General features: G+C 45.5%; 1 protein-coding gene across 1 annotated transcript; it reads left to right on the top strand.

Moving 5' to 3' along the window:
• The first annotated feature begins 15,919 nt into the window (after nucleotides 1-15,919).
• On the top strand, nucleotides 15,920-19,724 carry LOC139047096 (uncharacterized). Its single transcript, XM_070521058.1, has 4 exons — nucleotides 15,920-16,211; nucleotides 16,478-16,644; nucleotides 17,360-17,542; nucleotides 19,632-19,724. Exons 1-4 carry the CDS (start codon nucleotides 15,920-15,922, stop codon nucleotides 19,722-19,724), a joined length of 735 nt encoding a protein of 244 aa, XP_070377159.1.
• The last annotated feature ends 211 nt before the right edge of the window (nucleotides 19,725-19,935 follow it).

The following is a 19,935-nucleotide window of genomic DNA, read 5'->3' as shown; positions in this document are numbered from 1 at the left end:
CGGGTGCTAGTTGGATTAGATTGGCGCAGGGCAGGGGTGATTGGAGTTTGTAGGGAGAGGCCTTCGTCCTGAAGTAGACACAAAGAGGCTGATGATGATGGTAATGATGATGATGATAATAATAATAACGCGCTGGAACGTTGCAGGCGCCACGCACAGTCTTAATGACATAACCTTGAACGCATAGAGGCCGTCTGGCTTGATGAACGCGGTCTTTTCACGATCTCTCTCGTCGACTTCTATTTGCGAACAGCCGGACATGAGGACCATCGGCGACAAGTATTTAGTGCTGTAGAGCCGACCCAATGAGTCGTCTATTCAAGGGGGGGGGAGGGGGCGAGGGGGGTATACGCTGTCCTTCGTGATCTTGTTGATTCGACGATAATCGACGCAGAAATGTAGGGTTCCACCCTCTTTGTTCACCAAGACTACAGGAGATGTCCACGGGCTTTTTGACGGCTGGATGATCTCGTAGCGCAGACTTTCGTCGACTTATTGACTTATAGCTTCATGTTCCCTTGTCGAAACATGGCAAGGGCTCTGGCAGAGTATTCGAGCGCACTCTGCAGTTATTATGCGATGCTTTGCGTCTGGTGTTTGTCGAATCTTCGATGACATCGAAAAGCAATATTTGTATGGTCGGAGCAGACTTCTGATCTGTGGCTGCTTAATCATGGGGAGACTTTCATTAATGTTGAAGTTTGGTTCGATAACTAGGGTCGCCGGGGTTGATGCGGCAGAAGCAGAGCGGACAAACACATTTCTGGTTTCCACAATTTCTTTAATGTACGCGATCGTCATGCCCTTGTTGATGTGCTTGAACTCTTGGCTGAAGTTTGTCTGCATCACTTTCACTCTCCATCCGTGGGGTCGAGCGATCCCCCTCGTATCGCAAATTTAACGGTTGAGCAATACACATTGGTCACCCTGGATGACGGCTACTACGTTTAAGGGTGTTTTAGTGTCAACGGTAATAACAATGCTGGAGCGAGGCTGGATGCTCACTTGATTTTCGAGCACACTCAAGGCGTGGTGACTACGACAGCTCTCCGGCGGTATCGCGTGTTATTCCGACAGCGTTATCGACTTCCACATGAGGTCACTGATTGCACCGAGTTGGTTCAGGAAGCCCATGAGGAGAATGACGTCTCGGGAACTCTGTTAGGGCCTAATCAAGGTGGCATGGTAGGCCCGGTCATGAACTGTATTTCTTCCGGTGCAGATTCCAGTCAGCGTTATTAGGTGTCCTACAGCACTCCGAATTTGGGAGCCTTCCCACACAGTCTTAACGTTCGTTCACTTTGCTGCGTAGGTTCCACTTATGACGGTGTAGTGGGCTCCTGTATCTACTAATGCGGTGACTGCGTGCCTGTTGAACAACACGTCGAGGTCAGTAGATCTTTGTTTTGCGTTGCAGTTAAGTCTTGGCGTCGGATCACGGCTGCGTCGCGTTGACGTGTGGCTGGTATGTCGCGTCGTAAAGTGCTCGGTCGGTGCGCTTTTTTTACTTCCAGGCTTCCTTGGGATGGCGGCGTGTAATTGTTATGTCGTCTAGATAGTGTCATCGGTGTGTTCGGCGGTGGTCGAGGATCTTCGTCATTTAGACGAACAGCAGCCGCACCTCCATCGGTTGCTGCTTTTAGTTTTTAGAATATGGGCTGACGCACCACGGGCTGCGCCAGTGTACGGTCGGCTCTGCGGCGACAGATAGCGGCCTGGTGATGCTGAACAGGATGGTCGTCGAGGGCTCCACTGAGTGGTGGCCAGGTAATCAGCGATGCCACGTGGGCGTTCACATTGCTGAGCGCGCGGTGCGTTGACCACGAACATTCGCAGTCCCATCTCACGGTAATTACAGCAGCGGTAGATGTAGCCTGCTTCGCTGTAATGATAGCAGAGCGGGCGGTGGTCCGTCTGCCCTGCTTCCGTCTTCATCGCGTAGCTGCGCTAGGCGAACGCTGGCCGGGCTGGCCGCAGCGGCGGTGTACGACAGAATTGCCGCGTTAAACGGACCTGGCGCGCTCGCAGAGGAGGACTTGGTTGACGTGCGGTGGTGGTGTAGGTCCCCGCTTCCGGTTGGTGGTGCGGTAATTGTGGTTGCTCGTCAGGAACTCCAAGGGATCGCTGAACCTCTTTGACGATTTCGGAGAATGACACCACATGAGGCTGTGACCTTGGGTACAACTTCTGCAGATCTTCCCGTGCGACCGTTCTGATAGTCTCACGCAGCTCGTCGGTGGCCAATGATTGAACTCTGGCGTAGTTTGTAGACGTAGTGCGGCGATTGAATTGCTGGTGCCGCATTTCAAGTTTCTTCCCGTATCTGGTGGTCTCTCGAATAAATTCGTCGACGGTCTTAGGTGGGCTTGGTATTATTCCTGGGAAAAGTTCCTCCATCACACCACGCATGAGTAGGCAGACTTTCTTCTCTTCAGACATTTCCGGGTCGGCGTGGTGCCATCGACAGCTCATTTCCTCTTTGAAGATTTTGGTGGTCTCATTAGGCAGCTGCGCTCGGGTTTCTAGTAGTGCTTGGGCTCGTTCTCAGTGTACGACGCTTGTCAATGTTTGCAGGAAGCCGCTTCGGAGCAGGTCCCAGGTCGTTAAGGTGGTTTCTCGGTTCTCGAACCACAACCTGGTGGCGTCTTCCAATGCGAAAAAGTCATGTCGCAGTTTACCGTCGCTGTTTCAGCTGTTAAACCCAGCGACCTTCTATTATTTCTCAAGCAAGCTTTCGGGGTCCTCGAATGTTAGAACGCGGAACGTCGGAGGCTCCTTGCGCGGCTGCAACGCGATCGGAGATGTTGGGGTTGACTTAGCGACTATCTTCCTGGTCATCTGAGGCTAATGTCCGTGCTCCGGAGACAGTCCTTGTAGTTGCGGCTACCTCGCTGGTTCTTGGCGGCGTTGGTGTTGTCTTCCGCGTTCGGGCTTAGGTCGCGGCTTGATGGGGCCATCTGGTACATGAACGCAAGAAACCTCCACCAGATGTCATGTGGTAGTGACGGTAAATCACACAGTAGCAATACTGCGAAAGACGAAACTAACTTTTATAGGGAGAAAATGTGCCCACAAGAACAGGCAACACTTAAAGCACAACAATAGTGGCGAACACAGTCGGTGATTGTCGAAATCTGATATCCGGGTCAAGCGCGTCGGCTTTTATACGTCAGTCATCGAAGGTTCGAGAGCCATTGCTGGTGCCCGCGCGTCTCGCAAAAGTTCTACACCATTCGCGTTGCGCGATAAAGTCAGATTACCCACATTTCGGTGAAACCAGATAGCGGATAAAACCATCGATAACTTACGAGAAACTTCCGATACCTGCTGGCGCGTCCTGCACAGTGCAATAACTTTTTTTAGGTGGTGTAACGTGGTCACCCGATAAAGACAAACTACATGTGTCAATATGTACTGGAGCCGATGGTTGTGCTGTGAAGGCACTGTGAAGGCACTGTGGCTATTTTGAAAGATGCGGCTGTTCATCACTCAGGTGATGACCTTGAATGAAACATTGTGCAGAGTGTATGATTCGGGGTATCTTTGTGGAATTTAAAGCGTTAGCATTCATAAGGTACTTCATAGACCTTACCGGGGAGAATTATCTATGTATCTGTTTAGCGTTACCTGGTTGAGTTAGCAAGCCTAAACCCTACACAGATATGGCTGCTAATCAAGCGTCAGGCACATAGCGTGCCAGGTCTATGTTCGAGCGTGACGTTGACGGCACCCCCAAAGCACAGGTCTGTTTTCGCTACAACTTCCCCTTTGAGAAGGGAGCACATCTTGGCGATTCCTGAGGAGGCAAGGACCACCAGATCACGGCCCACGCCACGTCTTGCATCTCCGTTTTCTTATTGATCCACACTGCTCTCTTTCTGTCTCCTTATGGTATGCCTAATACTAATCACTCCATCCCTCATTATGCAGTCCTTAACTTGTTTTCGTGCTTCTGTGTTAACCTCCAAGTTTGTGCCCCATATGTTAGCATGGCTAGAATACAATGATTGCACACCTTTCTTGCACACCGTGGTAGGTAACCATTCAAGATTTGAGAATATCTGCCGTATGACCCCACTACAGCCCATTTTCATTCTTGTGTAAACTTTCTTCTTCCGATTATGGTCCGCTGTGAGTAATTGGCCTATGTCAACCTACTCCTCTACAGGATCTAGAGCCAGAGTGGTGATCTTGAATACTTGTTTCCTTGCGAGGCTACGAACATTGCCTTCTCCATAATAGCTTCGATCCCACTCTTACGCTTTCTCTGTTAAAGTAATAAATCATTTGTTGTAATTCGTCCCCAGTGTTGTGGAACAGGATAATGACGTCTCCAAATTGAAGATTGCTAAGATAGTCGCCGTTGATCATCACCCTTAAGCCTTCCCAGACTAGCGGCTTGAATACTTCTTTTAAGCATGCAGTGAATAGCATTGGAGAGATTGTGTCTCATTGCTGACCCCTGTCTTGATAGGAAATTTTCAATTTTTCTTGGGGAGAACAATGGCAGCTGTGTAATCTTTTTAGATATTTGCCAAGATATTCATGTATGCCTCCTGTGCTCCTTGATTACACGATGCATATATGACTGTGCGTATCTCTAGAATGAAATGCCTCTTCATATTCTATGAAGCTATCAGAGAAGTTGATTGTACTCCGCAGATTTCTCGATTACCCGATTGATGATGACGTTGATGCGATCCATTATAGAAGATTGCGTCCTGAAGCGAGCATGTTCTCTTGGTTGATTGAAGTCAATCGTCGCCCTGATTTTTATATTTTCTTAACACGCTATCTCCTCTATCTTTGATTAAATCGACGCTTCTTCCATGTTTTCGTGCTGCTTTTATTGGGTCATGTCTTGCAAGGGCCTTCTATCTTCATCGCTAGTTACAGAATGAACCTCCGTTTCTTGTTCATAACTATTTCGAATGAAGGCAGCGTGGGTAATCTGGGTATAATACAGGTTTCTATAAAATTTTTCTGCTGACTTTACTATAACTTCTAAATTGTTGATGGTATTACGCGGCTTCTAATTCAGTGCAAACACCTCACCTTGTCCTGTGCCAAGTTTTTCTCTGACACATTTAATGCTGCATTTATTTTTTGCTGTTCGCTCAATCTTTCCCAATTTATAACATCGAATATCCCTTACTTTCTTATTGTTGATAAGTTTTCTCAGTTCAGCGAATTATATCTGATATCTTCGTTAAACATCTTCGTTATTTGTCGTTTCTTTATTTAATTTCTTTATTTATTTAATAAAATATTTAAAATAATAACAATTAGTATTTATTTGAAACGCAGATTGATAATCTACGGATGTTAAGACAGCGCCGCCCATACAATATGCATACGCCCCATTTTAATGAAAGCCAATCTCGATGAGATAAAGAGGGATATCGCGGTATTGGGAAGCATGCCTAAAACCAGTCGTTTGACGTTTTAAAACATTTCCATTATAAAGTTTACGCAAAGTTGTTATGAGGTGTCAGTCTCACACTGTCGAGGCCGCATTATGCACAAGACGCTCCCTATCAGCTAAAAACGTTATCATTATGGCACAATGAATTATTTCACGACATTAACCGAAATTCCTGTGTAGTCCGTAATAAGCGCTTGTCAAGCTCTAAAACTATTGAATAAGTAGTTTTCTACCAGGGTATGCTTGTCTTACACATTTAGACCTATTGCTAAACGGTATCGATAATTTGGCAGCTACTCTTGGGAAATATAGGATTCAGATTCAGATGGCTTATTTTTCTTGAATACTTCCATGAAACGTACAGAAGCTAAAGGAAAGGGAATACCTGGCAGAGGACTACATACATAGTAAAAACGTTCCCATCATGCAGTAATTCTCTTTTATACCAACAATGTGAATAATCACAATTCACTCTTCAAAATTTCTATGCTACCTTACAACTGGGAGAGCTTCGTATGCACAGTGGCATAATAAATTTAACAGTATGTGTAGCAGACGGTATAAAGAAAAATACCTCAAATACAACGGTGTTTTTTATTCGGATAAAGTAAAAGTAAATGCACTGGTGAATAATACTTTCTTGAGCTTTTTCTTAAAGATGTTCTGACTAACTTCCAAGTGCAAATCTCTTTCGAGTTTATTAGGACGCGATGTTATTTGATATATCATGGATTGTTTTGCATAGTTAGTCTGTTTTATTGACACGTGTCATTTTTGTTCTCGAAAGTAGTAACATGACTTGCCAATGCTGCTATTTCTGCATAGTTTTTATGTAGAAGTTTCTAATAAAATATTTGATCAGCTCTTGACATATCATGTTTTATAAATAAAGGTGATATTCTGAGATTCCGTGGGTTCTCTTCATAGCGTTCATAGCAGCCAAACACTCGTTTTTGTCATAGCAATAATTTATCGTAATTATCATGTGTTCTTGTTCTCCATAGTAAATTCCCAGAACATAGTTTGGAGTTAAACAGAGCGTAATCGATTTTATTAGCCACACAGGGATGAAAGCGGTCGCTTTGTATGAACACGTTAGGATGGATAGTTGGACGCGTTGGTTAAGCATGATCTGAAGTGAAGGCGCGACAACGACGGTGGACGAAGAAGGAACACACACACAGGGCGCCACATCTAACAATGTTCATTCAAGAAAAAACGCCACTAATATAAACATGGAGCGCAATCACAGTTTCTCAGTGCGCATTCGCGTTCAGGTAAAGCAGTTCTTTGCGTGATAGTGATATTGATGCAGCACTTACTCACTTATCACAGGCCTCAATGATCATTTGGCCTCAATCGAATGCATTCGTTATGACTGTTGGCAAGCACAGCGCAGGTGTGGAATCCTGGCTTACCTTTGAAATTGCTACAATGAATTGCCAAGTAGCCCTCCCTCCTGGTGTTGGCTTTGTTATGATGTTGCCTCAGCCTGTAATTCATTATGAACACCCTGAACACATTGCAAGCTCTACTGCTAGACTAGTGGTATGAGCATTCCGAAATAGGTGCTTTTCAGATATTATACCAAGAAATTATTGTGTATTGACTCTAATATTAGACTCCCCGTCAAATGTAATTTTCAACTCTTTGTTTATTACTTTATGAAAGGCATGAAATAGGATGTATGTGTTTTTGTTTGTATCTATTTGCATTCAGTGGACCCTTAGCTAGCACGAAAAAGCTGACAAATGATGGTTGACATTTTTCATTTTTCATTTCATTTTATTTCCTTAAAGGCCCCATTGAAGGGGTATTACATAAGGGGTGGGTACACACATACATAAAGAAATTGAAGGCCATATTTTTATTACAGGGTAAGATAATTTGTTACGGTGTTTAAAAATGTGCTAGGACAGGTTATGACTGTGATTTCGTTGGAAAGGCCGTTCCAGTCTGTTGCTGCACAAAAAAAGAATGACGACGAAAAAGTGACGGTGCGTGTACGTGGGCGCGCGACTTGTTGCGGGTGACCGGTGCGGCTGGATATGCGTGCCGGGGGGAGAATGTATGGTGCTTTGCCAAGTGAGCTGTAAAAGAACTTGTGAAAAAGACACAGACTAGCAATGCGGCGGCGAGATGCAAGCAATGATAAGCCAGATTCTGTTTTTAGTGCCGATATACTGATGTTGTAGGAGTACTTAGAATGAATAAATCTTGCAGCTCAATTTTGAAGCGATTCCAGATGATTGATGAGATATACTTGATGAGGGTTCCAAATGGGGGATGCATATTCTAATTTCGCTCTGAAGAGGGACTGATAGGCTAGTAATTTTACATGTTGGGGGGCGTGGCGCAAGTGGCGTTTTAAAAACCCGAGTGTTTTGTTAGCAGATGAAATGATGTTCATAATGTGCGTTTCCCAGGTTAAGTCACTGCAAAGGGTTACTCCGAGATATTTGTAGGAAGGAACTAATTCAAGGTTGACGTCAGCAATTTGGTACGAGAAAACAAGTGGATTTCTGCGGCGGTGGAAGGAGACAGTCTTACATTTGTTAGCGTTTAGTTCCATTAGCCAAAGGTTACACCATTCCTGTACACTTCGCAGGTCGTTTTGAAGGGACGTGTTATCGGAAATTCTGTTAATTTTACGATAAATTACACAGTCGTCTGCAAACATACGGATGTTAGAAGATACATGCATTGGTAGGTCATTAATGTAAATTAGAAATAGTAGTGGACCAAGGACTGACCCCTGGGGTACGCCTGAGGTTACAGGGGTAGAGTTAGATGCTTGATTGTTGACAAAGACTGATTGTGAACGGTTACTTAAGAATTCTTTAATCCATGCTAAGATATTGGTATTCAGATGTAATGCGGCAAGTTTTAGTAGTAGACGCTCATGAGGAACTTTGTCAAAAGCTTTGGCGAAATCTAGGAATATGGCGTCAGTCTGGGAGTTAGAGTCAAGGATTACATGCAGGTCGTGAACAAACATAGCTAGCTGCGTTTCGCAGGAAAAACCTTTCCTGAAGCCATGCTGCGCAGGATGAAAAAAATGGTTGGCATCAAGGAAGTCCATGATATGTGTGTAGATGATATGTTCAAGGATTTTGCAGGGTACACTGGTTAATGAGATGGGGCGATAATTTAATGGGGAGTGTTTGTTGCCTGATTTCTGAATTGGAACGACCTTTCCATGCTTCCAATCTGGAGGCAGCACGCCTGCTGAAACTGACTGTGTAAATAGAAGACAGAGATATGCTGCACAAATATATTTAGTGTTTTTTAGAAGTTTAGACGTAATGTCGTCCACACCAGCGGCCAGCGGTGTGGACGAAATGTTCACATTTGTTTCGGGTGCTTGTAGCTCTTTTGATGCGAAGAACACGTTTGTGTTGGAATATTCAGGAATAATCAGGAATATTTACTGGATCATTTGCATAAATGAAAAACAAAAGTGGCCCTGGAATTGATTCCTGTGGGACACCTTGTGCTAACATTTGTTTGGAAGAAAATATATGATTTGCCTTAACTACTTGCAATGCAATATTTATGATAAATGCTGTCAAAACCCGTTTTAGAGTTTAGGAACAGACCAACCGTATATTTTCTGTTGTCAATAGTTGTTACTATTTTGTCTTTATTAACGTCAAAGCTTGCTCCGTTCATCTATTCCTCTGAAAGCCATAGTCACTCTTTGTTAGTATGCTGTGCTCATTTATGAATGATATTAGTCTACTGTTTAAAATTCCTTTGAAAACCTTGGATATAGTCGATAGGACTGATAGCGGTCGATAATTCTAAGCTTATTTCTTCTATCGCTTTTATGGAGGGGTGTCCCTCTTGCAATATTTATATATTGCGGAAAAATACCCGGGCTCATAGTAAGGTTAATAATGTGGACAAGAACACTACCGATTAATGGTGATATAAACTTAATCTCTACGGGGCCTAAGCCGTCGATACCAGCTGCCACATTGTTCTTTAATTTCACAATAGTTTGTGCGATTTATGTGGGGCCAGTTTATTTGAAGAAAAGAGAATATTTTATCGGAACGATATCCACTGTAGAATTGATACACGTATCTTCATTGCCAACTGGATATGTGTTCGAGCCGATGAAGATGTTTATACCCTCCTAGAAAGCCTGAACGCTTAGAATTCAACCATCTGAAACAACTATGGTGAATTCATTGCATTTTTGTTTGGTTTTGCCGTGATTTTGCCGATCACGGTATTAACAACATCCCAGACCTTTTTAGGACTGGATGTTTTCGAAATTTTCTCTTTTTGCTCTCTTCAGAAAGGAATTCAGAGTGTTTCTGTAGTTTTTATATTTGACAAATAAGTTTGGATTTCGTGACTAAACGAATCTATGATACGAGTTCTTACGAGTGTCTTATGGTTGTGTATTTGCTATAATGGGAAATCTTCGTCATATTTTTCCTTTAATAACTGGAAAAATAACTCGTAAGCTTTATCTGAATTTTTTTCGTTATAGACATTTTTCCAATCAATGTTATTTACAATTTCAAAAAACGTCTTTTTTTGTGGCATCATCCATACGTCGTTTAAAACGTATGTGTTTGTTGAGTGGACTGGTATCCCAACCAGTGACGCAAAATATTGGTAAATGGTCACTTATATCGTGTGCGAAAATCCCACTTTTTTAAATCGTTTTCGTTTGGATTTGAGTTGCAGATGTCCAGCTGTGTAGCGGTAGTTGCAGTTATTCTAACGGGTGAGCAGATGAGATCTGTGCAACCATGGGCAAAGAATGTCATTCCCATTTCTCTGGCACATGAATCTCTGGACATCATGTCTATTCTGATGTCACCCATAATTAGAAGCGTATAGCTCACCAAAAAACTCGAAAGTAGATTCTCCAAGAAACATATAGAATGCCTTTTTCTTCCCATAGGCGGTCTATAAATGACTACAATAATTGCTTTTTCAATTCGCAGTGCTAGGCAGTCAACATCATCATTAATAACTCAGTAATATTCTAGTACCTCGTGAGAAACTATTTCTTTGAAATAAATTACAACTCCGCCTCCTTTCTTTTTAACACGACATAAATCTTTTGAATTATATCCTGCTAGGTGAGGCAGTGCAGAAGTTTTGGTGATTGATGTCTCAGAGAATAAGAACACATTAAGTTAACAGATAATGACTTAAGAAAAGCAGCTATTTCATCTACCTTCCTTTGTAGGCTTAGTATCGTAGTCCTTCATAAAGCAAGCAACAAAATCCCAATAAAGAAAGGCGTCAGGCAGGGAGATACGATATCTCCAATGCTGTTCACAGCGTGTTTACAGGAGGTATTGAGAGACCTGGATTGGGAAGAATTGTGGGTAAAAGTTAATGGAGAATACCTTACTAACTTGCGATTCACTGATGATATTGCCATGCTTAGTAACTCAGGGGACCAATTGCAATGCATGCTCACTGACCTGGAGAGGCAAAACAGAAGAGTGGGTCTAAAAATTAATCTGCAGAAAACTAAAGTAATGCTTAACAGTCTTGGAAGAGAACAGCAATTTACAATTGGCAGCGAGGCACTGGAAGTCGTAAGGGAATCCATCTACTTAGCGCAGGTAGTGACGGCGGATTCGGATCATGAGACGGAAATAATCAGAAGAATAAGAATGGGCTGGGGTGCATTTGGCAGGCATTCCCAGATGATGAACAGCAGGTTGCCATTATCCCTCAAGAGAAAAGTATATAATAGCGGTGTGTTACCAGTACTCACCTACCGGGCAGAAACCTGGAGGCTTGCGAAAAGGGTTCTACTCAAATTGAGGACGACGCAACGAGCTATGGAAAGAAGAATGATAGGTGTAACGTTAAGGGATAAGAAAAGAGCGGATTGGGTGAGCGAACAAACGCGAGTTAATGACATCTTAGTTGAAATCAAGAAAAAGAAATGGGTATGGAAAGGCTGCCTTGAGGGGCAGCAATTGAAGTTGGAAGCAAGGCACCAACGCAACCAGTAGGCAAGCTCTCCGAAGTAACAAAGAACCTCATGAACAAACGAAAAGGATGAAAGTGTCTCACTCAAGGGATGAGATAGGATTCGCGGAACTTTCAAAACTGACCAAGGCGAAAATAAGTGATGAAGTAGGTACAGAGTGTCTTAATGAAACGGCAAAGGGATTGGGCTGGAGAATAAGGAAGATGGCTGACACTATAGCCTATCCCTACTGTTTATTATAAAAATTGGTGCAGCCACATTTTTTCTGTGTGGACATTCAAGTCGAGATGTGGGTGGCCTTCATCATTGGAACAAATCAACGCGATGGCACCCGAATCTTGGCTGCAACGCCTCAAGATGAAGAGGAACAGGCTCTTCCGGAAGCAGTGAGCACTGTCGCATTTGTCTCCGATGTAAGCGCTAGAACGGAGCTCACTTACGACGATTTAGTTGCGGAAGAAAAAGTGCCGCTGAATATGAAATTTCAAGATTGTGAGAAGTTTGTGCTGACTCCAATTCGAAATTGCGCGAAGCCTGCTACCGTTGCTTCGTCTGACAGTGGCGTCCACTTGCTCACCAAGTTTTGTGCCACAGGAACCAAGTGCAACAGGAACACAACAGGCCATGGCTGCCGCATTTCGATGGGGGCGAAATGTGAAAACACCCATGTACTTAGATTTAGGCGCACGTTAAAGAACCCCAGGTGGTCCAAATTTCCGGAGTCTTCCACTATGGCGTGCCTCATAATCAGAAAGTGGTTTTGGCACATAAAACCATATAATTTAATTTTTTAACAGGAACAGAACAGACAGCAAAATTAATTAATGCATTTGCTTGTAAGCGTGACTCAAAGAGGAATGAACAGGCCGAGTCTCGGATACGTGAAGCCAGACATGTTTGATGGAGATACCAGTAGTCCCGAGTCTTGGCTAACATTTTATGAATATGCATGCAATAAAAACTACTGGCACAATGATGAAGATAAAGTGAAAAACGTGCGACTCTTCTTATCAGGAATAGCCAGTGTTGGTACGAATTGCGTATCAACGCTCACAGCAACTGGCCATGGACGGAGTGGAAGGAGAATTTTGTCGGCTCTTTGGAGAGAACAAGGTATTATTATGAAATAAAGCTAGCGCTTTCAAGCACAGGTCTGGGTCTGCACTCAGCTATCTTTATAAAAAAAGGAGGCTACTCCAGCTGGCTGACTCAGCCTTGCCCGAGGCGTCTGTGCTTCCGCTTATTATTCATGGTTTCAGTCCGGACCATCAGAAGCAAATACAAGTGAGAGGGCCCAAAACGTTTGAAGACCTTCTGCAGGGAATGCGAAACCTCTACCTACAAGACTCGGTACCCCAGAGGGAGCCCATGATGCCTGGTGCACGGTGCCCAACTGCCACACGAGCTGATGAAAGACGCCCGCTTTCAAGCTGGAAGTTTACCCCTTCTCCTGTGTCCTTGCTGACTGACCAAGGAGGCTCAAGCCAACGCTGAGTGTCAGATACTGTGACAAAAAAATTAAATAAAGAGGCCCTCGGCTTCCATCTGAAGTCACCAAGCGAAGCTGTTTCTTTTTCGCATGCAAGCCCCTTGTATATATCTCTTTTTGTTGATGGAAAGGAAAGGAGGGCGTTAGTTGACAGTGGAGCGAGCATCACAATTATAAATGCCCGTATTGTAGAGACTGAGAAAGTACAACAGGCACGGGCTGTGGAAGTACATGGATATGACGTAAGGCGAGGTATTCATGATAAATGAACATGTTTAACCATATCCTGTCTCGGCAACATTGTTGCTACGCAGGCGCTACTACTCGACCGAGTACGCTATGAATTACTCCTATCATGACCAGCTATCAGTAAACTTTACCTTACCATCTACTGGAGTGTAGAAGCAACTACGGGTGACGAGCGGCACAATCTCAGCGTTTCTTCCACTTCTTCGAGGAGAAGATACATTACTCCTCAAACATTTCCGGGTCGGCGGGCCGGAAAAGACGGGTCATCCCTTCCGTGAAGATGGCGATGGTCTCATAGGATAACTGGCCTCGGGGTTCCAGCAGAACTTCGGCCCTTTCTTTTCGCACAACGTTCGTGAACATCCTCAGGAAGTTACTGCGGAACAGGTCCCATGTTGTAAGAGCGGACTTCCGGTTCTCGAACCAAGTCCTCGTGACATCTTCCAAAGAGAAGTACACATGTCGTAGCTCATCCTCGGAGGTTCCGTTATGAAAGGTCGAGATCCTTTCGAAGATTTGCTCAAGCCAGGTTTCCGCATCCTCAGACGTAGCTCCAGGGAAGGTACGGGGCTCTCTGGATTGTTGAAGCACGATGGGTGACACAGGGGCTGCTATTCTGGTTGTCGTTGTGTGATAACATACCTCGCCAGCTTAGGCACCGTCGCAGTTACAGCGCCGCTGGGGCACTCGCGATGCGGTCTATAAATGCCGCTGCTGCCTGATAATAAAGGTTCTTTGGCTGTTGCTTGCCGAAGGTGAAAGACGCACGCTTCTTTGTGTCTTTTCATGACGCAAACATGGTGTCAGAAGTGGTGCCCACCTATCTGAGGCACCAGGGCTCTCGGACGTCAGACTAGCCCTGAAACGAGGACGCCGGTGGCCCACTACACAGGGCGACGCCAGACACAACACGTACCTTACAAGGAAAGACAAGTAAGATGGATTCGTTTCAAATTGCTCCACCAGAGCTCTTCAGCTTTGCAACACCCAACGACTGTCCTCCCTGGAAACAGTGATTTCTTCACTTCCGAACTCCGTCTGGACTAGACGGGAAGCCAGAAAAGAGTCAAGTAGGTGCATTGGTGTATCTAATGGGAGCTCAACCCGAGGATACATTCAAAACTTTCACGCTTGAGCCTAGTTTGAGGTTGTACTGCGAGAGTACGAGACCTACTTTGTTCCTCGACGCAACATCATTTATAAAAGGGTCAGGTTTAACACCCGAACGCAACAAGACGGCGAATCCGTCGAGGATTTCGTTACTGCACTGCACGCGCTTGCTTCTACGTGCGATTACGGGGAGCTGCGGAAGGATTTAATTCGAGATCGTCTCGTAGTGGGTCTCCAAGACTGTACGATCTCGAGAGCTTTGCAACTCGATCTGGACCTAAAACTACAGAAAGCATTGTCGGTGGCACGACAGCACGAGACCTTTAACCAACAGCAGGCAGAGATTCACCGCGTGCGAGAACAGGAAGTTCACCAAGTACAGCCCCTGAGGAGTACGCGACAAGTTCTGAAAGTGCAAACAACGTTCCCAAACCATGCGGCTGGTGCGGAAGAAACAGGCAAAGTCGAGCTTCCTGTCCAGCAAAAGGTGCAGTCTGCTGAAAGTGCAACAAAAGAGGACACTTCCAGGTGGTTTGCCGATCAACCAGATCTGTCAGGAACGTCAAAAACCGGGCCGAGGAACTAGGCTTTCCATTCATCCGCTTACAGTTGGGAAGTTCCCGCTCTTGTTGAATGCTCGAATGTGGTATTTAAAACAGATACTGACGCGGACGAAACGGAAATTCCAGCGGAGCTCTTCACTCGCATCTTTCCCGCGATAAAACTTCAACCAGCAAAGCGCCGGCTTCAGGGACCTGATGATAAATGCTTTACCATATCTGGTATGGCTGCCATCAATATGACGTTTGCGGGAACGAGCAGCAGCGAGGACGTGTACGTACTTCAGGGCCTCCGAACCCCTCTTCCTGGGAAACCAGCGATAGAAAGGCTCTGCGTACTACTACAAATGAACGTAGTGAAGAAACTGGACCCCTAATCTGATCTTCCACAAATGTTCCAGGGACTGGGGATCTTCAAAGAAGAGTATGACCTCAAGTTCAATCCGGAAGCTACGCCTTTCGCGCTGTCGTCCCCATGTAGAGTCCCCCTGCCTTTGTTCGAAAAAACAAGACAAGAGCTCGAGCGTATGCAAGCTGTAGGCGTAATTTCTCCTGTCACCTAGCCTACTCCATTGTTCGCACCTATGGTTGTCGTTCTTAAACCCTCGGGTGCTGTTAAAATCTGTGTTGACTTCACGGAACTCAACAGATACGTTCAATGAGAATGGCATCCCATCCCAGCCGTCGAGTACACCATCTGAATGCTACGGGGAGTCAGCACGTTTTCGAAACTCGACGCGAACTCGGGTTCCTGGCAGATACCCCTGAGTGAAGGGAGCAAAGAATACACAACTTTTGTCGCGCCATTCGGACGATTTTATTTCAACTGACTTCCACTTGGAATTTCGTCGGCCCCCGAACAAACGGGACAAGTTCTTTCAGGACAGGAGGGAGTCGTCTGTTACATGGATCATGTGCTTATTTGGGGTGCCACGCAGGCGCAGCATGACGAGCGGCTTCGGGCAGTGATGGACCGCCTCCGCACAGCAGGCATTACCTTGAACAGAGATAAGTGCGAATTCAGTGTCACGCAGGTTTCATATTTGGGACATACAATCGGGAACAACGCAGTGTGTTCCGATAAGCAAAAGCTTGACGCGGTGAGAGAAATGCCACACCCGACGTCCAAGACAGAGTTACGGCGAGTGATGGGCATGGCAAATTATCTGGGCCATTTTGTGCACCGCATGGCGGAATTCCTTCAGCCTCTTTCGTACATGATGAGCTCAAGACTCGATTTTGTGTGGGGTCCCGCTCAGGAAGCCGCCTTCAAGACGTGGAAGACTCTTCGTACATCGGACCCTGTTCTGGGAATGTACGATTCAAACATGGAAACAGTGGTCACAGCAGACGCCTCATCATACGGTCTTGGAGCTGTCGTGCACCAAAGGCAAAAAGACGGTCAATTCAAAGTGATTTCTTATGCTTCCAGAACTCTTACAACCACCGAGTGGCGGTACACCCAAATTGAAAAGGAAGGACTTGCCCTCGTATGGGCTAGTGAAAAGTTCCGTGATTATCTCATAGGAAAGCGCTATAGCCTCGAGACAGATCCCAAACCACTCGTATCTTTGTTTGGGTCAACAGGAATTGACGAACTAACACCGAGGCTCAAAGAATGCGCATGCGTCTGATGCGCTACAGGTATGACATTGTGTATGTTCCAGGCCGAGACTTGGGGGTGGCGGATGTGCTTTCTCGGTCACCTGTTCCACAAATGGAATCCCTAGAACTTCAGGACGAGATCCAGGGCTATCTGCGATTGGTGACTTCGTCAGTCCTGGTAACTGCGCCGAGTTTACAGCTTATCGCCCAGGAGCACGAGCAAGACCCGGTATGTCAAGCTCTTATCAACCTGTGTACAAAAGGCTGACCAAGCCGTCTAGACCAAGCCGGCTTGACCCGAAGCCTTACCTGAATGTGAGGCAAACCATTGCCGTTGTTAAAAACCTGCTCATGAGTGGCTCTCGGATAGTGATCCCATCGACACTACGGCAGCCCGTTTTAAAAATAATTCACGAGGAACACTTCGGCATTGACAAGTGCCGGGCACGTTCCAAGAGCTCAGTTTGGTGGCCAAGTATCGACGCGGACATAGAACCACTTGTTGAGGACTGCAACAGCTGCCTCAAGCAGTGCACCAACCGAAAGATGCCTCTGCAACAGACTAAATTTTCAGATAGGCCATCTCAGTGCATTGCGATGGATTTATTCTTTCTTGAGGGAAAATGGTGGCTGATCACTACGGATTATTTTTCACAATACCCGAAGCTCGTACCACTACCTGACTTCATCAGGGGTAATAAACCAATGGAAATCCATTTTCGCCAGGCACGGGATTCCGGAAGTAGTTGTTTCTGATAATGGGCCACAATTCTCAACAGCCTTCGGCGCTGAATTTTCAATCTTTGCATCAGAGTACAACTTTCAACATGCGACGTTAGCCTTCATTATAATCAGAGCAATGGAATGGCAGAGTCCACCGTGAAAATTAGCAAGGGCTCCTTAATGAAAACTGCTGACGCTTATAAAACTCCTCTGGTCTACAGGACAAGCTCACTGAAGAACGGATACAGCCCCGCCGAGCTGCTCATGGGGAGACGAGTGCGCATGGCCCTGCCCACGTCCAGCGAAAGCCTCCAGCCTCGGACACCAGACTTCCAAGAACTGGCAGATTTCGAGAGGTCACAGCGTCAGCGCTGGAAGAGAGACTACGACCGACGCCACGGAGTGTGGGATCTGCCCGAATAGTCCGAAGGAACAGACGTATGGATCGTAGGCCTCCAAAGAGAAGGAGTCGTTTGCGGGAGCACCGATGAGACCAGATCGTTCTGGATTGACTCCGGGGAAACTTCACTGCGCTGAAATCGCACTCATCTCGTCCCGCTGCCTCTGACTAGTTTAGAAGACAGGCGAAGAGCAACGCAACTGACAGCGGAATCTGCAGAAATAGGCAATGATGAAAGAAGTAGCGCGCAACAGTGTAACGGTCCCTCTCACAATCACACACGAAGCTGAAGGTGTGTGGTTCCTCCAGACCGATTTCAAGCTTCGTAACAAAAGTGGCTTTATTAAAAAAGTATAAGAGAGGAAGATGTGTGATAATATAGCTCGCCAGCTTAGGCATCGTCAGCAGTTACAGCGCCACTGGTGCACTCGCGACGCGGTCTATAAAAGCCACTGCTTCCTGAGAATAAAGGTTGTGTGGTTGTTGCTTGTCAAAGATGAAAGACGCACATCTCTTTGCGTCTGTTCGTGATGCAAACAGCCGTGGCCATAATCCTCTTAGTATTCCCACGTAGAAAACCGTGCTCCTGGGGGCAGCATTTGTAGCCGGCTGCTTTCTCGATGGCCCGGGAGTACGCTGGTGTTCTCTTTGCGGTCCCGGCTTGGATCACGCCTTGTCGGTGGCATCCGGTACATGAACGAAGAGCACCTCCAGCAGATACCACGTGGTAGTGACGTATGAAGAACACATTAGCAATAATGTGGAAGACGAAACTAACCTTTATTCGGCCAACCTGTGCCCACAAAAACAGGCTAATAAACGGAGACAGCGGAGAACACAGACGGGGTGATCGTCGAAATCCGATCAGCGGGTCAAGTGCGTCTGCTTTCATACATCAATCGTCGAGTGTTCTAGAGTAATCGCTGGGACTCGCGTGTCATCTACAAGGTTCTACACTATTCGCGTCGCGCATACATGTAATCAAATTACGCAAGGTTCGGTGACAGACAGCGGATGGAACCATCGATAACATTTCCGAAACTTGCAATACATGCGGGCGCGTCCTGCGTTGTTCGATAACATTCGTTATGTGGTGAAACGTGGTCAGCCGATAAAGATCAGCAAGTACATGTGTCAATATTTTATATAATACTGGGAGTAAGCTAATGGACATATAATTTTTCAAATATTTACCGTCTTCAGTTTTGTAGATTAGTATAATGTTTGCGTTCTTCAAGGTTTCTGGGACCCTCGCAGTCGATAGAAACTTCGTATAGAGAGCGCCAGTTATCCAAACATTGTCTACTCCATCTCCGATTAAATCGACTGTTATTCCGTCTACTCATGCTGCTCTTCCCCATTTCATGTCTTGCAAGGCCCTTCTGACCTTATCGCTAGTGATAGAAGGAGATTCTGCATCCTGCTCATTACTGTTTCAAATGCAGTTATCCTGACTTCTCTGGGTGCTGTAGAGGTAGTATAAAATTCTTCCGCTGCCTTTAACATACCTTCAAGATTGCTGATAAGATTGCCCTGCTTATCTTGCTGTACACACATCTTGTTCTGTTCTATGCTAAGATTTCTTCTAGGTGATTTCAGGCTGCACCCAGTTTTTACTGCTTCGTCAGTCTTTCTCACGTTATAATTCCCAACATCACTTGTAATAATACACGGTAGGGCTAGGCTATGGTGTCAGCCATGTTCTTTATTCTGCACCCCCGTCCCTTCGTCGTCTTCATTAACCCAATAGGGACCGGTTTCTTTATTCCCTTGCTACCTTGAAATAAATGTCATATCTTAACTTACACTTATATTAATAATTCACATGCAAGAAATTATTACTCTTGCCTAATTAGTTTTTGAAATATAGCCCGTGACCATATGGTCAAACTGGGCGCTTACGCTACTGCAAAATACGGGAAGTTAAAAACATTTATTTCAAGCCATGGAACATCACAAAAACGCATATAGCGAATTGTCGAGCACTCATTTAGTGTGATATGATATAAATAATCGAATACACATGCGGACGTCATATTTGTGCACCGCGCGGTTGCAATTATCTCATGCACACCTCCACCTCTTGCCATTAGGTATTGGTGCACCAAAGTGGGCCACTTGGTCATACCGTGTACCAGTCAGGACATCACCAGTCTTTGGTTTTCTGCGTTGACCACGTCCTCTAGGCTTATTGTTCCATCGCATCAGGTAGCTTTGTGCCATTTGCCTGCGTAATTCCACCTGCGTGACGTTGAACCCTGTGATACGAATTAGCGCCTAAGCTTTGCTGATAGATACATCGCAAAGTGAAGTGAAAATCGGCCACCACCACTTTCTGCCACGGATTGCAATCCTATAGGCGCCTGCATTTCCATCCATCTGGTCCGTACCTCCTAT

Source organism: Dermacentor albipictus, chromosome 6 (genome assembly GCF_038994185.2).
Source record: "Dermacentor albipictus isolate Rhodes 1998 colony chromosome 6, USDA_Dalb.pri_finalv2, whole genome shotgun sequence".
NCBI lineage: Eukaryota > Metazoa > Arthropoda > Arachnida > Ixodida > Ixodidae > Dermacentor > Dermacentor albipictus.
This window is presented reverse-complemented; position numbering and strand designations above follow the sequence as displayed.